General features: G+C 41.0%; 1 protein-coding gene across 3 annotated transcripts in view; it reads right to left on the reverse strand.

The window, feature by feature from the left end:
* Positions 1–15,306, reverse strand: part of HDAC9 (histone deacetylase 9) — a 96,332-nt gene extending 81,026 nt beyond the window's left edge. For 2 of the 3 annotated variants that reach the window (XM_010023865.1, XM_010023864.1), the window contains exon 1: positions 15,201–15,306. In XM_010023865.1, the coding sequence (XP_010022167.1) occupies positions 15,201–15,306 (106 nt within the window). The remainder of the gene's footprint in view (positions 1–15,200) is intronic. The other variant, XM_010023868.1, reaches the window with a different exon arrangement.
* Positions 15,307–21,342: the final 6,036 nt, after the last annotated feature.

The raw sequence follows: 21,342 nt of genomic DNA on the forward strand, positions 1-21,342 counted from the left end.
TCTTTCCCCATATGTTCTCTCAGAAACTATATCCTCCGTTAACAGCCACAACTGAGCCAATTTTTGTTTAAATTTGACTTGTTTTAATCCCACAGACATTTAGGGAGGAAATCAAGCTTGATGCATTCTGACTTTGTAGGATGAAGTTAAGAGCTTTGAATTATAACTGCGTGCGTATTTGAAGACACAAACCATAACAAATTCTTTCACAGGCTTAACAAAACGGTGGCTAAAATAGGGCCCGGATGTCACTGGGCAGTGACACTTGGTACTAGTTAAGGATCTGGTCCACAGACTTATCTGGACTTGCAAAATGTCCTTCACAAGGTGTCTCACTGGAGTTTGTGTACTGCTCTGGCCTTTATATGAAGTTACAGGAACTCTTATCACTGATCAGAAACAGTTTTAAAGATAAAAAGCAGAAGGGAAGAAATAAATATTCTTTCTGAATTTAAGAAAAGGTTGACAGTGCAGTGAGGCACCAGTAATTGCTATTTTAATAGAGGTCTGGAAAGAAGAATAATGGAAAAAAGATTGATTGGGTTAAAACCACAGATGAAACAAATCTCTTCAGGATATTTCATGGAAGGCTCTGAGGAATGCCAGAGGTCCTCGTAAAGCTTTGTGATAGGGAAACAAAATAGTTCACTCATTTTTTGTATGTGCATGGTAATTTCTGTTGGGATGAATGAGTGGAATATACCTTGGTGTGCTTCATTAACCGTAATATAACCTTAAAAACAGATGGCTGTCATTGCAGACAGCTCAGTGACAACACGTGGTCAATGTACAGCAAGATTAAAAACTGAAAACAGGAAGTACAGAAAGCAGGATAAAAGTAAGTTTTGATATTCATCAAGGAGGCTTTGTCACCAGGAATATTCCAGTTCACTTATCCTATCTCAAAGGGAGCCATGTCAGAAACAGGAAAAGGCTAATTGGATTTAAGATGATTAAGAGCTTGGAAAGACTTCCATAAGTAGAAAGAGTCTGATTTTCATTTGCATTACTATGCTTTTTTTGCATGGAACATATACTATTAATATCCACCTAAGCATCCATCCATCTATATTGGAAGACTAAAACCATATTATAAATGGGAATTATTTGCATAACTACAGGCCTTCTGGGGAGTACAAGTAAGGGTTATATAAAAACTAAGTAGACTGAGTGCAGAAATGTAAGATTAATCTATATAGCCTTTCTCTTCTGCAGAAAGCAACTAGTGTCTTCTGGGTAGACTTTATAACTGAATTCACGATCACAAAGTTCAAACATCCGAACATGTTATCTAAGGAGAAAGCTGAGTTTTCCTCTGCTGAGGGTTTGGACAATCAGTCAAATACCAAGTACTGACAGCTGGCCACAACAAAGTATTTCCCACATAAATGTTACTAACTAGTGTTCCTCATTTTCCATTTGGTACCACAAGGGATATAGTCTTTGGCTGTCCCCAGTTCAGATGTACAGACTTTCACAGCAAAGGAACAGCAATGAAAATCTCTCTCAGATCTGGCATCTTGGGTGTTACTGTGGGGAGCACAGTCGTTTCGAACGTTCTGATCCAAAAAAAGTCTGCACTTCATGTCGCTAGGCTCAGCACAGCCCAGTGCCAGCCAGAAGTCAAACCATACCTTCAACTTGAAACCACACTCTGTAAGAAGTTAATAGCAACAACTATGACAACTATATGGTCCTTCTGACCTGCATTTGCTAGCATGTCAGCATCAGGTAGAGTTATTTTATGGTTTTGGTTTACATAAAAACTATTTGATACCAGAACCTAAGAAGCAACTATGGAACAGCATCACAGGAAGGAAAATTTTCCTCCCATAACTTGAATTCTACTGATTTCCAGGTAGTCTAGGAAGGATAAAGGCATACCAGAGCACTCTTAGGTTACAAAAATAAATAAGGATAGCAGGGATTAGAGAGGGAGAATGTCTGGCAAAACATTTTCTCCACAAAAAGATTAAAAAAAGAATGAAGCAGAAATGGAACGCAAGAGCCATGAAGGCTTTCCTGCGGCAGACTCTTCACATGGCACTGCACCAGGACTGATAATGGTTCAGAGGTGCAGCTGGCTACTGCTTCCAGCATGTTCAAATTTGGTGCAGAGTCCTGAAGTCAACACAATTTTCTACTTAATATAAACAACGCGTATTTGTAAGGTATTTTCCTTTCATACTAACAGATGAATTGTGCCCTTTGGATGAGGAAAGGTAATTACTGACAGCTTCACAGGGACAGTAGTAACGTAAATTCTACTTAAGGGTACAGTGCTATATAATTAACTGGAGTTTAACAAGGTGCTAATTGGGTGTGAAATTCTAGGATCTGACCTTTAAATGTTAAGAGGAGCAGTGGGTATATTCTTTGGACATGGAAGATTTCCCCAGCAGCAGTTTGACATGTATCTGGGACCACTGCTGGAGTGGTTGTGCCTCCCTTCTCTGCTCATGGCCTCTCCAACTCTGAAGATGATACCCTCCTTCCCCACGCTGTATCACACACCTGCAGTGGCATGGGCAAGCAGGAGGCACATTTTAACTGGGGTTAGCTGTTCACCCCATCAGACCAAATGGACACATGAACACCTGTGTCTGTACAAGGGATGTGGCTCTTTAGCAGAGGAATGAGAGATGAGGACCAAAGGGAGGGTGAGACCGCTGCTCTTCCTTCCCACCAATGCCAGCTGATACCTCTAGAGACCTCCCTCACTCCAATGTACTGAGGCTGTACATCTGTGTAACCACATACATAGTATTCACAGATTACAACAATTAAAACAAAATTAAAAATAATAATAATAAAAGGCAGAGAGAGGAAAATGAGAGAGGAAAATGAAGAAAGGAATAGCCCATATTTCTGCACTCACATCATTCAGAATCTGCAGGAGATCACTAAAGCTGAACTGGCTGCTAAATGTTTTATAACCCATGATGCACCTGAAGCATCTAGTCACTACCAGAACAGACCTAGTATTCCACAGAACAAATAAAAAACCCTAGGTCCTTAGGAGTGAGTTCCTGAGGTCTTTGGGAATAAATGTGTGCTGCTGCAGACCTCTGGATATTTGCAGATGAAGGACAGCAGACAGATGGGAAGGTTTACACGATGCATGTCCACCTCCTGTGGCTGCTAGGCCTGCAGGAAGAAGATCACTTTGCCTTAGGCACTCATTCAAACTTATCTGAACTAATTTGTGAAATCCAGAGTTCCCAAAATTTTTGGCAGGTTTTAATAAGCCATACCAAAATGTCCCCAGTAAGGGGCGATGGAATAAGACTGGTGAAAGCTTATGTATATACATCTTCTGTAATTGTATATGCATACCAGTGACAAGTATATATGCATGACCAGAGGAATTCACTCTTCAAGGACGTTTGAGAATTTTAGCCCAAGGGAACTTTTTTCTACATATTCCCATTTCTAACCATTTATTTTCTAAACAAAATCGCTGTGTCAGTATTAGTATCCTTAATCACCCACTGCACCACCATTACTTAGTTCAGCTGCATTAGCATTCCACCTTTATTTCTTTGCCTGTAGCACTTTGATGTTGTCATTTGTAATTTCCCTTCTTTCCCCAGTAAGTTCTTCAGCTGCCCCATTATCACCCTGTATGTCCTGGCGCAAGATCAAAAAAACAAAACTAAAGAAGAGAAAATTAGCACAGAGCTCAGAAAACTGCCCACTAGGTCAGCAGCAAAGGCAAGATAGAGATGGTGCACATGGCACAGTGCTAGGAACTTACGGCAAAGCTCTGGTGAAACTGCTCTGCAGGTTCACCAGGAAAGATGAGCTACAGTGGGCTGGAGGTCTGGATGGTGAGATGCGGCAGAATGTGTAGCACACGCATAAACAGACTCAGTGTCCTACACCTCTCCCAAAGTACTCTTTCTCAGACAAAAAAGCCCCAACAACCCCAAACTAAACACAAACAGAAAAATAGCCCATACAATGGTGAGGGAAATCCCTGAATTACTGCATGATTGCAAGAATAACACAGACCTGAGTTTTTTAAACAACTTGTGTTGATTCCAAAATATTCCTATTTCTCTAAATTTCCAATATTACAATTTTCGTATTCCAAAATATTCCCACTTCTTCACAATGTCTTTGGGTTTTTTTTGACAGAAACTTCTCTCATCCCAGTTGAAGCTGATCGTTTTCATAACTCTTTTCACCTATTTTTCCTCTGTTCACGGACAGTCAAACTCCCCTGGTTTCCACCGCCCACACGGTTCTCTTGCACCTTCAGTGCCTTCCTCACCCTCCCTCACAACAGTATTACAACATAGGAAGTGCTTGTATACCACAGCTCTGCGCTACTACTCCATTTATGAAATTCTCTCGTATTGCCTCCAAAATTCTTTCCCTCTTCCAGTCTTCCCCTCATACTCCTTGAATAAACCCAGGTAAGACTTACTATTTCCTATGGAATTCTGTGGTGTATGAATGGCATGGACTCAAAGCATCTTCATGCAGCATCTTCACTTTATTGCCTATTGCTCTAGCTTTTATACCATTCTAGCAAAAGCTATTTTTAGCACATCATGTTTAGTTCCTAAATCATAGTTTTGTTTTTCAACATTCTTCATCATTTCACAATCAGTCCCAGAATAACCAGTTCCTTATCTTTATGCTCTCCTGCTTGTGTCCAGCTTCTTTGCTCTGCTTGATCGCACAAAGTACTTTGTTTCTACTTTAACTCTTTCTTCTTCAGCCAAATGTTTTGGCAGACATGTATGTCTCTGTTCTTTGTCCCCGCAAGCACATAATAGTCCTTGCCCTCTGTCCCCATATCTCCTCTTCTTTATCTGCGAAAGGGCAAGATTCGCATGCAACTGTGTGACCATAACCTGATTCATACTTTGTTCAATTGATTGTTGAATACAAGAAAAAAGACATGGAAGATATAAGGCAATCATTAACACAGCAATTAGAGCTATTAAAATAAACCCTGGGATATTTTTGACCCATGGTCCAAAATTCCCGAGCTACGAAAACAGACCAAAAGCATCCCAACCCTGATTTAGCTGCAAGTCTTTGTTTAGATCTTTTAATTTTTGGATACTCTTGTGAATTGACTCTGAGTGGTCGCTTAGATTCATACAACACATCCCACCAAAATCTTCACACCCATGTCCTTGTGCTAATAATAAAAAGTCAATAACAGTGCGGTTTTCCAATGTTGCATGACGAACAGAATCAACATCTGCTAACAAGCCAGAGGGAGCAGCGCTTGTGGCATTACTTTCTTTTGCAAGCCAACAGCCTAGCTTATTAAGTGAATTTAAGGCATGTGTGGTTCCAGCCGAGGGAACCAGAGAAGCAAAATGCGTTGCACCACAAGGGTCGTCGTGGTCGTCGGCGAGGACTGTGACAACAGAGGAGGCGCAGGCAGGGAGACAGCTGGTGATGAGGCAACAGGAGAATTTACCCCATCATGAGCGTCCGTAGCTTCCTCAGACATGACGGCATCAAATGCAGCGCTGAGCTGTACCTGGCGAAGAGTGGCCAGGATCTGCCACCAGGTTACAAAATGCTTCCCTGCTGCGGGGTCCCTGTTTGAAGCAGCATCATGCAGCCATTTACCAACAGCTTGCCAAGAGGGGATTTGGAAGGTGCTGCCAGCTGGCAAGTTGGACACTATCATGGATCCATTCTAACAAAGTCACAAGTTGCGGACCCGATACAGGGCGATGCTGTGTTTCGAGCAGATGGCACATTACATCCAGACTGCGCTGTTGATCTTGGGATAGCTTCCCTCCCACGGTTCCCGACCGCTCACCTCCTTAACGGTGATGGGTGCACAGTATCAAAATCTTCGTGGCCCCTGGTTTGGCCAGGCGACGCCATTGGTCCAGACTCCATGACTCTCCTATTCAAGCCTCTGTTCGGGCACCATTTGTAACATACAAACAGCACGGACTCAAAGCATCTTCATGCAGCGAATCACTTTATTGCCTATTGCTCTAGCTTTTATACCATTCTAGCAAAAGCTATTTTTAGCACATCATGTTTAGTTCCTAAATCATAGGTTTTTTTTCAACATTCTTCATTCAACAACAATCAGTCCCAGAATAACCAGTTCCTTATCTTTATGCTCTCCTGCTTGTGTCCAGCTTCTTTGCTCTGCTTGATCGCACAAAGTGCTTTGTTTCTACTTTAACTCTTTTTCAGCCAGATGTTTTAGCAGACATGTATGTCTTTGTTCTTTGTCCCCTAAAACGCATAATAGTCCTTGCCCTCTGTCCCCACAGAATTCCTTCTACAATAACTATTCTTAAAAGAAACAATAGAGTAAAACTTTCTTCTTCTGAAACAGACCCTGTAGGAAAAACAGTGACAGCAAATAAAACTATGCCAACTTTCTGACATGCGTGGGAATGAGTGGATCTGTCTTTGGAGCCTGGAACAGTTTTGAGCATATGCACGACACAGGCTGGTGAGCATCTACTGGACTCCCAACGTAAAATGCTCTCTTGAATTTAGGCCCCACTCGATTTCAGCAGCTACTGTGCAAGGATTTTTATGATGAGCATTTTGAGGCATCCAAATAATTTCTATATAGTCCTTGAACAATATGTATCTACATGTAAAAGTAGAGATGCTAATATATGTTAATATAGAGACTCACAGTGATGATTTTCTTTTTGCTATTTCTTATACCATTCTGTGCCTCATACTAATGCCATCATTTTTCATGTCAGCATGAAATCTCAGAAAATACAAGTATTTAATTTTGTGTTTCCTGGCTATTTTGTAATTCGTGTATTCTTTTAAGCTTTTTAAACCTTCAAGGTTAGATTCAAATTAGAGTATCAAAAACTTAAACCAGTCCAGGATTTTATTGCTTTTGTATCCACAGGAGAGAGACTTCACAAGGCTTAAGAAAAATACATCTTTTCCAATAGGGATGTTCATCTAGAGATCAAACAAGTAGATAAAGGGTGTCAGTTGATTAGAAGCTCAACACGACCTGGCAGTTTGGTACTTGCACCCTAGAAAGCCAACCATGTCCTGAGCTGCATCACCAGCAGCATGACTAGCAGGTCAAGAGAGGTGATTCCTCTCCTCTGCTCTCCTAAGACTCCCCCTGGAGCACTGCATCTAGCCCCCAACGTGAGAAGGACATGGACATGTTGGACCGAGTCCAGAGGAAGCCACAAAGATGATCCAAGGGCTGAAGCACCTGCTATGAAGACAGGCTGAGAGAGTTGGGCTTATTCAGCCAGGAGAAGACAAGCTGCTGAGAGACCTTATAGCAGCCTTCGAGTACCTAAAGAGGTCCTACAAGAAATCTGGAGAGGGGTTTTTCACAAGGGCATGAAGTGATAGGAGAAGGGGGAGTGGCTTTAGACTGAAAATAGGTAGATTTAGATGAGATACTAGGAAAAAATTCTTTCCTGTGAAGGTGGTGAGACACTGGCACAGGTTGCCCAGAGAAGCTGTGGCTGCCCCATCTCTGGAACGGGTTCAGGCCAGGTTGGACAAGGCTTAGAGCAACCTGGTCTAGTGGATGGTGTCCCTGCCCATGCATGGCAGGGGGCTGGGACTAGATGATCTTTAAGGTCCCTTCCAATCTAAACCATTCTGTGATTCTATGATTCTATGAAGAGAACTAAGAACTTACTGTCTCTGCAAGAAAAGGAGTTGTGAACAGGTAAATAAAAGGCCATCATTGACATTTTACTAAACATAAACAGGAGTAGCAAACACCACAAAGAGTCTCTATGTAAGATGAAGCTTTAAAGTTCGTTTTCCCTATTCCTTCTCATACTGTTATTGCACAATACCAACAAGGTGGTGGCCTTGGGCACTAAGAAAGAAAAAGGAAACTTGGATTAAGAACAGAATAATTGAGGGAAATTATTAAATTAACATGAAACTTCCTCATTATTCCATTCCAGACTTCACTGAAATTGAATAGCTGCGGTTCCTCCCTGTGGCATGCAGACCTTCAGCCACAGGGATCATGAAAGAGAACAATAGTCTTTGATTGTAAAAACATGATATGTATATTTGGCATTTTCAAAGAATTCATTCTGCTCCTTCTCTTGTCTCCCTTTGATGATACTGAGTTTCATTACTAGAAGGAACATGTTATCATTAGAATAAAGCATTCTCTGTTTCGAGCACATTCATCCAAAAAGGGCTTGAATTCTTGGAGCTCTTCTGTTTGTATACTCCAGAAGCTGGAAGGAGTTTACAACCAGGAGACACAAAACAAATAAAACAGATGTGTAGGTTATGCTCAGTTTATACTAAATGCCAAAGTACCTTTAGAGTCATGCACAGAACTGCCAGCCTGACAAAAAGAAATGAGTTGCTTATTATATAACGGGAGTTAAACCAGCACCGTATCCTTCAACGGTGCAAAGACTTCCACTGATACTGCAAGCCTTTTTACACTGGTAACATTTTAAGGTAGAACAAATCAGGCGCCCCCTGGTTACACCCAGAATGCGGACAAAGACATGAACATGTCATTTATGTAGAAGAGAAAGGTAAAAAAGAAAAGACAGAGTTCGTAAGATAACCATAATCCATTAATACGTCACTATTTTACAAATTGCCAGCTTCCTGAGCAGCAGCTACAGCCAGAGGCTGCACCGACGCCCAGCTGAAGATCTGCCACTTTACTACATTTGCTGCTCTTTACTAAACTGTCACTAAAAACTTGCTCATAGTTAACTCATGCAAGCACAAAGTTCCCAGTGGACTTCCTTCGGAGAGAACGTGCCTTACTGTGCTTCTGAATGACAACTCTGCTTTAGGATTCAAGATTTTCTTGTGAGCAGAAATGTTTGTGAAGCTGCCAGAAAGAGTGGTTTGCTAAAAGTGCATCAATTTGCTGAAGCTTCCTGTTAGGTCTGTGAAAAGCACCTGGAAGGCTAACTGAACAGCAGACATCACTTTTATGTAACAAAACTAGATGGATCCATTTTGGAGGAGCTGTGTGCATATGTGACATGTTCACACTGAACATGGAGCTTGATGGTGCCAGCCCCTAAAAATAACAGCTGGATATCCTTGTTCTCATCAGAAACCACAACCCTGTCCTCCCTGTCGTTCAGTGTATCGATCTGGCACCCCTTTCCCTCCCCCAGAAGAGACAGGAGCAGTGGTACCCTGAGATACTTCATTTTAGTAGAAGTAGGGGGGATAAAGTGGATGTTTGCATCTGTTGCAAGCAAACATTTTAAACAATATCCCTGCCCCTCAGCAGGCAGTTATCATGTTGTTTTGGCAGCAGGAAGGAATCTGTGGTTTTTCTTGAATGTTGCTCTTCTTTATTTAAACTACCAGAAATAAAGCAAAAATGACAGAATGCTCTGTCTATAAATAATCATTCCGGTGTACAGTTATATTAGGAGGTAACTCAGATGGCATGATAACGCCTAACAGGCTAATCTTAGACCTGTAATGCCATAAGATGAAAATAACCAGGCTAAGAATAACTGACCCAGAGGAGTCAGCCTGTTAAAGAGATCCACAGAAGTGGGCATTTTAGATTTTCATGTGTTTAACAATAACATCTGCCCATTAGTTTCTCTACAATATTTTGGATTGCACCCATCATACAGAAAACCCACCCACAACAGTAGCTGGGAAAGGTTAGAATGTAATGACACCTGAAACCTTCCCCATCATCTGTACCAAAACGTGAAATTAATGTGTATATTCACATATCTTTTCAGGCTATCTATCTATTCCGCTTTTGCTTTCTCTGCAAAGACTGTGCAGAAGAAAGGGGGTAAGCAGTTGGTAGAGAAACAGAGGTCTGATGAAAGCTCTGGTAGTAGGAAGAGTTACAAGTGTTCCTCATATCCAGTGCAAAACTTTATGAACTCAATGGACTCTATACATAGTTTCACAAGAGGCAAGACTGGCTGAGACTGTGCATGTGAGTGCAGTGCAAACCAGTAAGTGTTACAGAGCTGAACAGCTAAAATAAGAGGAGAGAGAGAGTGTCCCAGTGCCAGTACTAGTAAACCTCTGCATTAAACGCACTGTTCAATGGTATTGGGAAAGACAGTGAAAGAAGTTTTGAAATTATGTTCTGCATTCTTTTTTATTTACTCTCCAGCTTTTGTAGCTTGCTATTTTTGTCAATCTTGTACTTTGAAATTCTTATTCCAGGCTTTTCCCACAACCTATAAATGTATCTTCTAATACAAAGTAAGACTGTCAGGTGATCGCATGGCTACAGAAGGTGGGACTTCAATTAAACGGAAGAAAGAAAAAGCAATTAGAGGACACATGAAGTTGGCAAAATTGGTCTGTACTCAATGTCTTCTCAATAACGTAAAATAAAAAAAGCAGCTTAATTCCATTCTACCACATTTTTGTTCAACTGAATTCATAACCAATTCATAACTGCTTAATCCATGACACCAGCATATATCACCAGTCAGAGGCTCTACTGAAAAATCAGTGAGATTTTAGCTACATGCAGGTCTGTGTTGCATGTCTTTTCTCATTGTATTAATTGTTAAGGCTAAAGCCCTATTCTTTTGTAAGAATTAATTCAAATACTTCAGCTGCTACTATGAAGTAGTAGACTTTTTTTCTACCTAGGCTTTCCAACAGGCATTGAAAAAGCCTCTCCGGCTGTTATCCAGAACTTCCCTCAACTGATTTTTCACACTCAATTTTTTTCTTTCCTCTGAAGAGATGCACAAAGTAAAAACTCAGCATATCTGTTCTCACTCTCTCTGGAAAATTAATGCCTGATATACCATATACGCCACATTTTGCTGTCTCTAAGAAGTTTACATTACCTGATCTGGATATGCAAATATGTCAAGTTTTTCATGAATAGCACAGCAAACCTTGACATGAATTTGCTTTCTGCAATCTCTCCACAGGAGCAGTTGAGCAGATGAAAGTTTCGTTTGAGCAGAAAAAAACAAAAGAGCAAATACCAAAAAAATTTCCCTGAGGCAATATAAATGCATGCGTACAAACGTGTGTACATGGTCATTCGGCCACACAACAGATACAACAGATACAACATATGAGTCAAATTTTGTACATCAGCGTTTACTGAGGGAAGATAGCTCATGAGGACCTGTCAAGCCACATACAACATGATGCATATAGCATGGATTCTGTCGTTTGTATTCAAGTGACACAGCTTGAATTTCCTGACTGATACAGAGAATAAAATACTGCGACTACATTCACTTACTACAGCTGTGAAATTGCAGGTGTTTCACAAGCCTGTAGGCAGATGGATTCAATCAAATTAATCATTCTGCATCATTATATTTCCTTTAGAATATTTTTGCTCTACAGATTCCTGAGCCTGACAGGTATCACTGCCTGTGTTTCACAGAAGGGGTAGCTGATGTAGGCAGGGTTGAGTAACTTGCTCAGATCACCTGCCAGCTTGGTGACAAACCAAAACTTTAAGCTCAAGATCTCCTTGAACTCTTGATTTTTCAGTGCAACAACTTTGGGCAGGAAGCAGAGGATGCCTTACCCAATAAAAGCCAAGATGGAATTTAGGCAAGCCATAGTACAAGGCTCTGTGTCAAAATATGGTCAATGAAGCAAACATAGCAACCTTACCCTTTGGAAAAAATAGCTCAATATACTAAATCACACCAAGTCAATGAACTTGAAATTACTTCTTAAAGTCCCACCTCTATAGATACCACAGCTGGCTAGGTTATTTCTTCTCCTTCACACAACTGATATCTGTTTGAGTAATGCAGTTACTTATTGGCAACATTTTAATGAGCATTATTCCATGGTCTGTGCAGCACCAAATCCTTCTTTTCAAGAATTTAATAGTTTATTGCCTGTATTGTGGTAAGATAAGAGGCCAACTGAATGCTCGGGTCCACTGTGGCATTGTACACACATGGAAGTTGAGACTTGCGGAGCAAAATAAAAGCAACAGCATAGTCAAATAGTAATTACAGCTAAATAAGAAGCTTTAGACTCCAGATCTAATTTTTAAATCGAGAAGCTAAAATAATGATGGTATCAAATAAGAATACATCAACATCATTATCTTAAACAAAGATGCACAGCACTTACTGCTGCATTTTAGAGCAACAATACCATATGGGAGAATCTAGTTCAGTCTTCTCAAGATAGCTGAAACCGTTCTCTGCAGTAAGGTGTAGGTGTCTGCAAATTACACAGCTTCTTGAGTCAGCGTTGATCTCGATTGCTCCATTCATAATTAGACTTTTGATTGGTACCTATCCAGATGATCTCATTCATAGTATGATTTACAAGCAGGGATGGAGACAGACAGGCAAAGCAGTAATAGAGGGAATACCAGAAGAACTGTTCACATGACAGAAGTATGTCCTATGCCTTCTATTGTCAGAAATTCCCTAGTTTGCTTTGCAAATAAGTATTCACTGGCTACTGAATCTGTCCTCTTTCGGGATGGCTCCAGCCCAGTTTAAAATCACAGTTGCATAATACATGTGTATTGCATCTGGAAACTACCAAACCTAAAAATACATTGAGTGTTTAAGTTGTGTTGCTTCAAAGACTTCAAGTACATCAAGAATGCAGAGCGTAAATGTTGAGGGATCTGCTCTTGCCTTAAATGTGTGCAACTTCTTAACCTGAGCAGAAGTCACATTCATGTAAGCGAAGATAACTTTAAAGTAAAGACACTGTTGCAAGCAAAATAAAATTGACTGATTCCAGCTACTCCAAACACCAGAGAACATTATCATACCATGGCTATTTCTTTCTCCCCTATACACAGCAAAGAAAGAGACAACACCTGAAGTTACCAGATCCTTGCTTGATCCTGGGAGACCATGAACTCGAGGGAACTGAAAGTAATGGACAGCAGCACCAGGCTTTGTGGTTTCATGTGACATGAATTAATCTGCAGACTACATGTAATGTCAACTACTTGCAGTCTAGTTGTGTATTTTAAAGGCCAACTGAGGAATATTTTGTGTTCTACAGGATATATATTTAAACATTTTACCTGGATAATGTTCTTGACTAAGGTGGTTTGGGTTTGGGGTTTTGTGTGTGTGTGTGTGTGTGTGTGTGTGTTTTCAGTTTTTGTTTTAAGTCTAAACCCTCCCTCTATTCTATTTGGCACTACAGTGGAAATCCTATATGTTATACAGGCCTAATGTAATATCAGATAAAAATCAACTGTTACATGACATTCTTGTCTTCAGTGAAGAAAAGCAGAGCAGCAAACTTATGGAAAATTACCTCCCTTTTTATGTTTCAAATGAGAAAACTGCTATTACTCAAGCAATATTACCTGTCAGTTACAAGGTAGCAAAATGAGCAAGACCAAATTTTCAGTTCTGTACCGCTAACTTGATGAGTATTAAAAACAACCAATCAATCAAAAAACCAATAAGAGGGAGGGGAAGCAGTCAGTCTTATCTCTTTGACCAATATAAAAGCACTGGACACCTGCTGAGCTGTTCAGTGAAATGAAAGAAAAACAGTAATTCTTGAACCAGTGTTGACACTGAGGATGGCTTTGCAGAACTTTCAGAGAAACTTCTGCTTTTACCCACTGTCTTTGCTAAGAGCTTCCTTGTTCATATTTGTAAACAAGTCTTCCACCTGAATTCTGTCATTGACAAAGTAACTGTAACTGGTGATAAACATGTCTTCTAAGAAGTCAGAGAAATAGTAATTCTTTGAGAGATCCAGAAACAAACAAACCAATCCAGCAGCTTTACAAAGGAAGAGAAAAATTGCCAATCTTAAACATTACTAGTTGGAAGGCTCCATTCCCCTTAGGCATTCTCATCATTTTTACCTGCACAGAATAGCTTTTCAATCTCTCATTCCCTCCTTCAGTCTATAATCATGTTGAGGTAGTCTTGGCTTTCAATATTTAAATACACCAGTCATAAGGTTAAGATGTATCTAAGTCTTTTGTAGCAGGAAAGGTATTACCATTTGACACAAATCTCTCAGAATTTATTTTCATATCTGAAAATAGAAGTCTGCTCTAAAAACGTATGTAAGAAAGAAACACAAGTAAAACTCTAAGTTCTTTATCTATAAAGCAGGTAAAGAAACAGTTTTGGTTTTAAAAACAAACAAACATGGGCTCCACAGGTATATCAGAACAGGCAAAACCTGAAGTGAGCTGCAGTCTACACAAATAATTAATCTTAGAAAATGAGAAACAGTGCCACGTTGAAAAAGAAAAAGAGAAAAAGGAAAAGGAAAAGAAAAAGAAAGCTAAGTCTAAAGTCCACATAAACAATTCACCCTACATTCTACATATAGGTCCTCTACAAAGCCAACCTTATGAAAAGCAAATTCAGAAACCTAGAATTAAAAAGATATGAAACAGATAACACTGTGCCTCAAAAGACAGAGTTTCAGTCCAACAAAACCAGAACTGGAACTCACAGAGTTTAAGAGAGAATGGGCAAGAGTTACCTGAAATTTTGACATTTTTAGCCTAAATTGACATTTTATCTGAATGGCAAAAATTCTTCCAACTTAATTGATTCTCAGTACATCATCTGCACATCAAATACAGCTAGCAAAGAAACTTAAAAATACAAAGGTAGCTTTGCATACATGAGAAAACGTCCAGTGTTCTTTCACAGCAGCTTTCAATTACCTTCATTAAAAACACATTCAATTTAGCATCTCAGTGAGTCATTACATACACTGTCATTGCTAGGTTCACAAATATTTTTTAAGTAACAAAATAATCTATGCATATTAAAGGCATTTTAAAGCAACACCATAATGAAAAGAGAAAGGGCTTAGTATTAAACTCCCTTTGTATGCAAACTAGAGAAAAGGAAACTGACAGAAAGATCAAACCCTGTTTACAATAAGCATATGACCAGAATTGCCTACGAGGGGCTCTAACTGCAGCCTCCTGATAAGGTCTGCCTGAGGAAGCCTCTGTGTGAACAAGCCTGTACCACCAGCCCCATTTTGCAACCACGCAACAAAACAAACAAGGAATCCCAAACTAGATTTCAGTTGTAAGCATTTTGCTCTGGCTGGAAAGCAGCAGGCTGAAGGAGACAAATTCCCTGCAAAAGCAGCAGCTGCTGGCTAACATACTACCATAATTATTTAGCAACTTACCTACACCCCACAAAAATAAAGTCACTTCTTTAAAGGAAGGGTGTTTTCTTGTGCTACGCTGTATTTTCCCGGTCAGCCACTGAAGTCTGAGGTACGGAGCTGTCTCTTACCTGAGCTGATCATACTGTGCATTCTTTGCTGAGCCAAGAGCTGTTCGCGTCCAGAAACCCCATCTGAGGAAAAACACGATTCACTTTCGTAAATTGTCTGCAGCATATTCCAACTGGTCTGCACTTCAGCTACACAAGAGATTCATCACTGCACTTGCACATGGGCGTCGGGCACGACCCTCTGCGGTCCTACCTCCTCCAGCGAGGGTTGTAAGATAATACGCTTCAGCAATTAGCAATGTTTAAACACTTGCACAAATATCTATCGGGAGAGGGGGGGGAAAAAACCTCAAATGCACTCCCAGCAGCTCCCACTGGCTAGAAGGGAGCTGGGAGCAAACGGGGGGCTGTGCGCCGCCGAGTTTGAGCAGTTGCGTTCGGGCAGCCAGCGGCAGGTGGAAGAAGAAATGAAGAAATATCTCTGCTCCTCAGGCTTTCTGGTGGGGCGGGGGGGAACACAGCTTCCTACAAACCATCAAAGCGAGTGAGCCACCTTGGCACGGACAGGGAGCCCCCGAGGGTTGAGTCGGAATTACCCCAGCCCGGACCAGTGCTGCTGTCCCCGTGCCCCTCTCCTCTCCCTGGCCGGCTCTCCCTCAGCCGGGCAAAGTTGGCGGGAGCAGCAGCGATAACTTATTTGCATTTGAATCGACACCCGCACGGCCCAGCGGAGGCAGAAATAGAACAATGGCCGGCCTGAGCCAAAAATAGGTCAAGCATGGCCGGGTGATTGGAGCCTGCATTAATGCGTTTAAAAATACCACAGCAAACACAGCTGTCCAGTCTCTGTCTTTCAAACTGCCAGCCGTCCTCCCTCCGCCGCTCGGCCTCGAGTGCGATTAACCCCTTCTCCCTGCCGAGCCCGTTTCGGTGGGGAGACGCCAGGGAGGGAGGAAGGGAAGGCAGGGAGCGGTACAGAAACACGCCTCACTCGGGACTCTCTCCCCCCTCCCCTGGGGAGTATTTTGTGAACAGCGAGCAAGTCTCTGTCTTTCAAACTGCCAGCCGTCCTCCCTCCGCCGCTCGGCCTCGAGTGCGATTAACCCCTTCTCCCTGCCGAGCCCGTTTCGGTGGGGAGACGCCAGGGAGGGAGGAAGGGAAGGCAGGGAGCGGTACAGAAACACGCCTCACTCGGGACTCTCTCCCCCCTCCCCTGGGGAGTATTTTGTGAACAGCGAGCAAAACGCCACGGCCTCTCTGTATCGGTCCTAAAATACCGGCGGGAGGTTTTGCTGGCGATGTGGTCTGTGCCTCGCCCACATGCAGCCATCCTGCTGTTCTATTTTTGCTGCCCGTTTCTCTGGCTACGCCACAGTTGGCTTTGGCGCGGGAGCCGGGGTGCCGCCTGTTCCGCCGCCTCGCCTGGGCAGAGGCAATCACTGGGGCTCATCGGGTTGGGGGAGGGGAAAGCAGAAGGTGGGGGCAGATGCTAATGAGGGACCGGTTTTTGTGCGTGCAGTTATAAGCAGCCTTTCCATATTTAACAGGGTTGATATAATTCTTATAGTAAGTCACCCGTTGTGGCGCAGCATATTAGACACGCTGACCGACTTATGCACTGTTTGGTTGACTTGCGAAAATTTGGAGAGGGGCTGAGCAGCTCATGCTTATTTTTAGAAGCATTAGGCAATTTGTGTGGCGTCTCTCTCAGCTTTACAAGACGATGTGGTTTCAGAAGAGCAGGGTTTGACAGTGCATAAGACAAGAGCACGATGCTCCTCTGCATTCTGGCAGGTTTTTGTGAAGTTTATTTCTCATACTGATATTTCAGAAGTTGCGTGTCTTTTTTGCTGATTAATATACCTACCAGTAGGTAAGTTTCGTTTCACTATTATAGGTAGCACTTGACTCCTCTGGGACCTGTACTGCCTTTGGTTACACAGGTGACCAAAGCCTGTCATTACCTACATACATGATACAACAGCCTGACCACTCACCTACCAAAATTATGAGTCTCCTTCTATGTCCCTGCTCTTAGGGGAGCAGCAACAGACACGGGGACACTGATTCCTCACTGTAATCAAGAAGCCAACAGAGATGGCACCTCAGAGCTTTCTAGACATCCACCAAATTCTCAACTATCTCCACCATTTTTTGCTCCTGAAGGCACAAGAATCTGACCAATACTTGAGGCTTAGTTCTGCCCTTTCAAAAATGATTGTCTGTCTGCTCTTCAACTAACCCAGCAGATCACAGCCAAAGGCAATAGTTTTTGTTTTAAACTTATCATAATTGTGTTACAGAAGAAAATATTTGCAATAAGAAAGCACCGATGTTAGAACACTCGATGGCACCTGGGAGGCCTGTGGCTCAAGTCTCCTCCATCATCCCAAACCATTGTTTCTTCCATGTGCCAAATGACCTGGTCCTGCTCAGAGTTAGGATCTGTCCCTCAGAGGTGCTGTCCTACCACAGAAATTGACAAAGGGTTTTTTCCTACAAGATCTTCAAGTTAGCACCTACTGCTGCTTAACACCCCCCTGTCCTTGCTTTCTCTCTTTCCTCTCCCCCATTTTCCCCAGGAGCACTCCTCCCAGGGAAGCAGCGAAGCTGTGCAGGCAGCATACACCCAGCTCTGCCAAGGGCAAGAATAGGGGCAGTGGCAGCACAGCGACTGGCAGGGTTTAACAGTGCAAGACCGGGGAAGAGCATCACACATACCATTACATATTGACAGCTGACAATTTGGTATTGTGAACATTTTATCTTGAGAATCAAAGTACCCAAGTGTTTTGTGGGAAATACATTCTGCTTTCACAGTACAGAGTGGAAGATGCTTAACACAAGTGCAAGAGGGATCACCAGTAGAAACAGTTATCTTCTTTAATGCAGAAAATCCTTTTAATAGACTCAAGTAAATAAAAAAAGTGGAATTGCTTATGCCCTTGAGCCAACCAGAACATGACCCTATTTAGTGATTCAGTGCCTCAAAATAATCATCTCATATCACAGGGAAACACTGGAGGAATAAGTTAAAAACAGGCCAGAACATGGAAAATGGTGGAGTGTGGGATCCTGGTTTTGGATACCTGTTTGTGTTTATAACTTCTTATACATACAGCTGCATTTTTAAAGAGAGCATTCACAGCTTTAGCTGACTTCAAACAGTTCAGTAACTAAATAAAAGCAAACTAATATTCAAGAGTAGACAATGTACAATCAGAGATTTAGCTGCAAGCATTCTTAATTTTGGCATATGTATTATAAGCTGATGGACATATAAACTATCCTATATTAGCTAAGTCACAGACCCTAATAACTATAGCATTGTACTCTATATTTTAGATGACATATAAAAATTATATCAAAATATTTTACTTATGAAGTGAGTCACCCCAAAGGTAGAGCTTTTACAACCTGAATTCTTCCAGCTTGCTTCGATGTATTATGGGCCTACTTTGGTACGTCCTTAGCTTTAAAACACGTATGTAAATCTATCCCTTTTCAACATAATATTTAAGCACATGCTCAAATTCTATTGATCGCAATAGAATTTAAGCACATAGTTAAACCCTTTGCTGAGTCAGCCCAGTCTTTAACTGCATGATCACGTGAGTTTAAATAACTCCTTTAGAGTCCCACAGGGGAAGGATAAAGGGTTCATGTCTGAAGAAAAATCTGTTTTTTATTTTTAAAGCTATGGATGTTATAAGGTGACATTTTCATACAGGAACATGAGGGGTTTTGTTCTGTTTTTTTCAAACACATTTCCTAAACTTAGAGAACTTTAATGGCACTGGAGGTAAGAGTAAACTGTTGAAATGATTTAGTGCTGCTGAGGTGACTCTAAATGCAATCAGCAGATTCATAGAAAACGTAAGGCATGTTGGTAGCACTAAGATCTCATCACAGGGGTTTCACAATGTGTTTCTCTTATTTTCCTTCTGAGTTAAAAACAAATAAATATAAGGAAATTAAATCTGGAAACCACATTAAGACTGAGAAATTAAGCACTCAAATTAGAAAGAGCTAAGATTTCTACTGCATTATTAACTCTGCAACATTACAATTAAGTAGCACTTTTATCTTCTTACTTTCCTTTTTAAGTACAAACAGTATATTCTGGTTGGTTTTAGCATATCCCATTTCTCTCACGTTATTCTAGAGCATAGCCTTCATTAACAGTTTCAACTTCTGCACTTTTCGTATTTGTAAATGAATTCTTGCATAGATTTTTCTACCATATAGCTCAATTGTATCATACAAATATTACATACAAAAATAAAGAGATGTTCTCTGCCTTCTAGTCATGTGCTTAAATGACTATAGGACAGTCTTACCAGTGTCCCATTCTACATTTTTTCTGCCCCTTTTTCATTTGGCAAGTGAAAACAGCAAGTAATAATCGATGCATCAATATCAAACCATTCATAAACAAGTGGAAGCTAAATTAAGGTTACATGGGTAGTATTAAATATGGCCTATTTCAGTTCTGAAGGCTTTAGTTCTAATCTTTGCAGCCTAAAGAGCTCCTAACTTTTTTTTTTTTTTAATTATATCTAATCACAGGATTAAAAAAGAAGAAGAAAAAAATTAACTACTGTATAGAACAGATGTTTCTGGAGCCACAGTTCATTAGATACCATCAGTACCATGTGAAACGCAAACACCCAGCATATATTACTACAGCTTACACTAGAGGATTAACTAGGTTAACAAACAGCAGAAGACTACTTCCACAGAGAAGCAGATGGTTTGGGAGCAAAAAGAAATCAGGGGAGATGCTCAAGTGGTGTGGTTCTGCTCCCTCCTGGAAATAATGGACTATATTCCAAGCCTCTGGGGGAGTTAAAATGTATCACTTAATCCCCATCCTAGAGTTGGAAAGATGCAGTGAGGGAATGTCTCCGATTGCTTTTCTGTGTAGCAAGCCTTTGGCATTGCCTGGGCAGGAATACATACTGCTTTTTCTTTGCAGTGCTGTGAAACCACGTGATGGGCATTTTTCAAGTGAGTAGAAGACTGCAATTCTAAATGTGTTTAAGCTCAATTCAAGCTTCAAAGGAATTTTCTGGGACAAAGAAAGGCATATCTGCAGCTTTAGGGGATTTTCTGACAAGCTATGGGAGAATAGAACTTTACAAAGTTTTGAGGATAAGGAGTGCTGCACTAGATGAATGTATGGGTCTCTACCATCTCTCATGTAACAATACAGAGAGCCTCACATCTTTCTCATGCAAATTAGCTCAGGGGTTTTGGAACTACCTGATGACTTATCAGTTCTTTCTCCTCTTAAAATATTCCCTTCTGTTCACACAAATACATCTAATAGAAATTAAATCCTAGATTCAGGACAGCATCTCAGTAGCACATACTTGATTATAAGCATGAGGCTTACGTTAAGCATTATGCTTAAAGGCTTCATAAATTCAAAGCTATTTTCCTGAATCACAAAGCTCAAATAATGTGGGGGAAAAAAAAAACACAAAACCAAACCCAAACAAAACAACAAGAACAAAAAAAACCAAAAAACAAACAAACAAAAAGAAAACACCAACAACAAAAAACCCCAAAAAACCACAACCCCAAACACAGAGAGCTATCAAATAAATAAGTAATATTTAGGTTAGGCAACACATACATAATTCAATTATTATGCTGACAGTTATTTATCAGGTTGGAACAAAAATCTGCGTATTTTGCAGCAAGGCTGAGGTAAATTGCATACAAATAATACAAGTCACATAGCCAAAAGCAATGTCAGATATTGACAAATCACTGCTTCTGACCAGCAAAGCATTTTGCTTCTTTTATGCAATTAATGAGGCAAGTCAAGATATGAGCAATATGAGATTTACTGGGTCTTCCATGGTTATGCTCAGCTTTCTTAGAGAGATATTAGTGCATATGTGCACCATGTCTGCCATGTCTAGCTCCACCAGTCATACCTGAATGGACATACATGAAGGAACCACAGAGCATATAGCCTATGAGAGCTTGCAATACGTTTAACATACTTCAGGCAATTCAAGTCTGCTGCACATCTACTGAGCAGATAACCTGTACTTCCATGAAATGTTTGCACAGCTTTTCCTGATGCCAGGGAATCCAGCAGATCAGATTAACCGACCTGGACACTAAGAGTTCCCAGAGGACGGACTACTACATCCCTATGGCTAGAGAACCAAGAGGAACACCATCT

Source organism: Nestor notabilis, unplaced genomic scaffold, assembly GCF_000696875.1.
Source record: "Nestor notabilis isolate BGI_N333 unplaced genomic scaffold, ASM69687v1 scaffold351, whole genome shotgun sequence".
NCBI classification, from domain to species: domain Eukaryota; kingdom Metazoa; phylum Chordata; class Aves; order Psittaciformes; family Psittacidae; genus Nestor; species Nestor notabilis.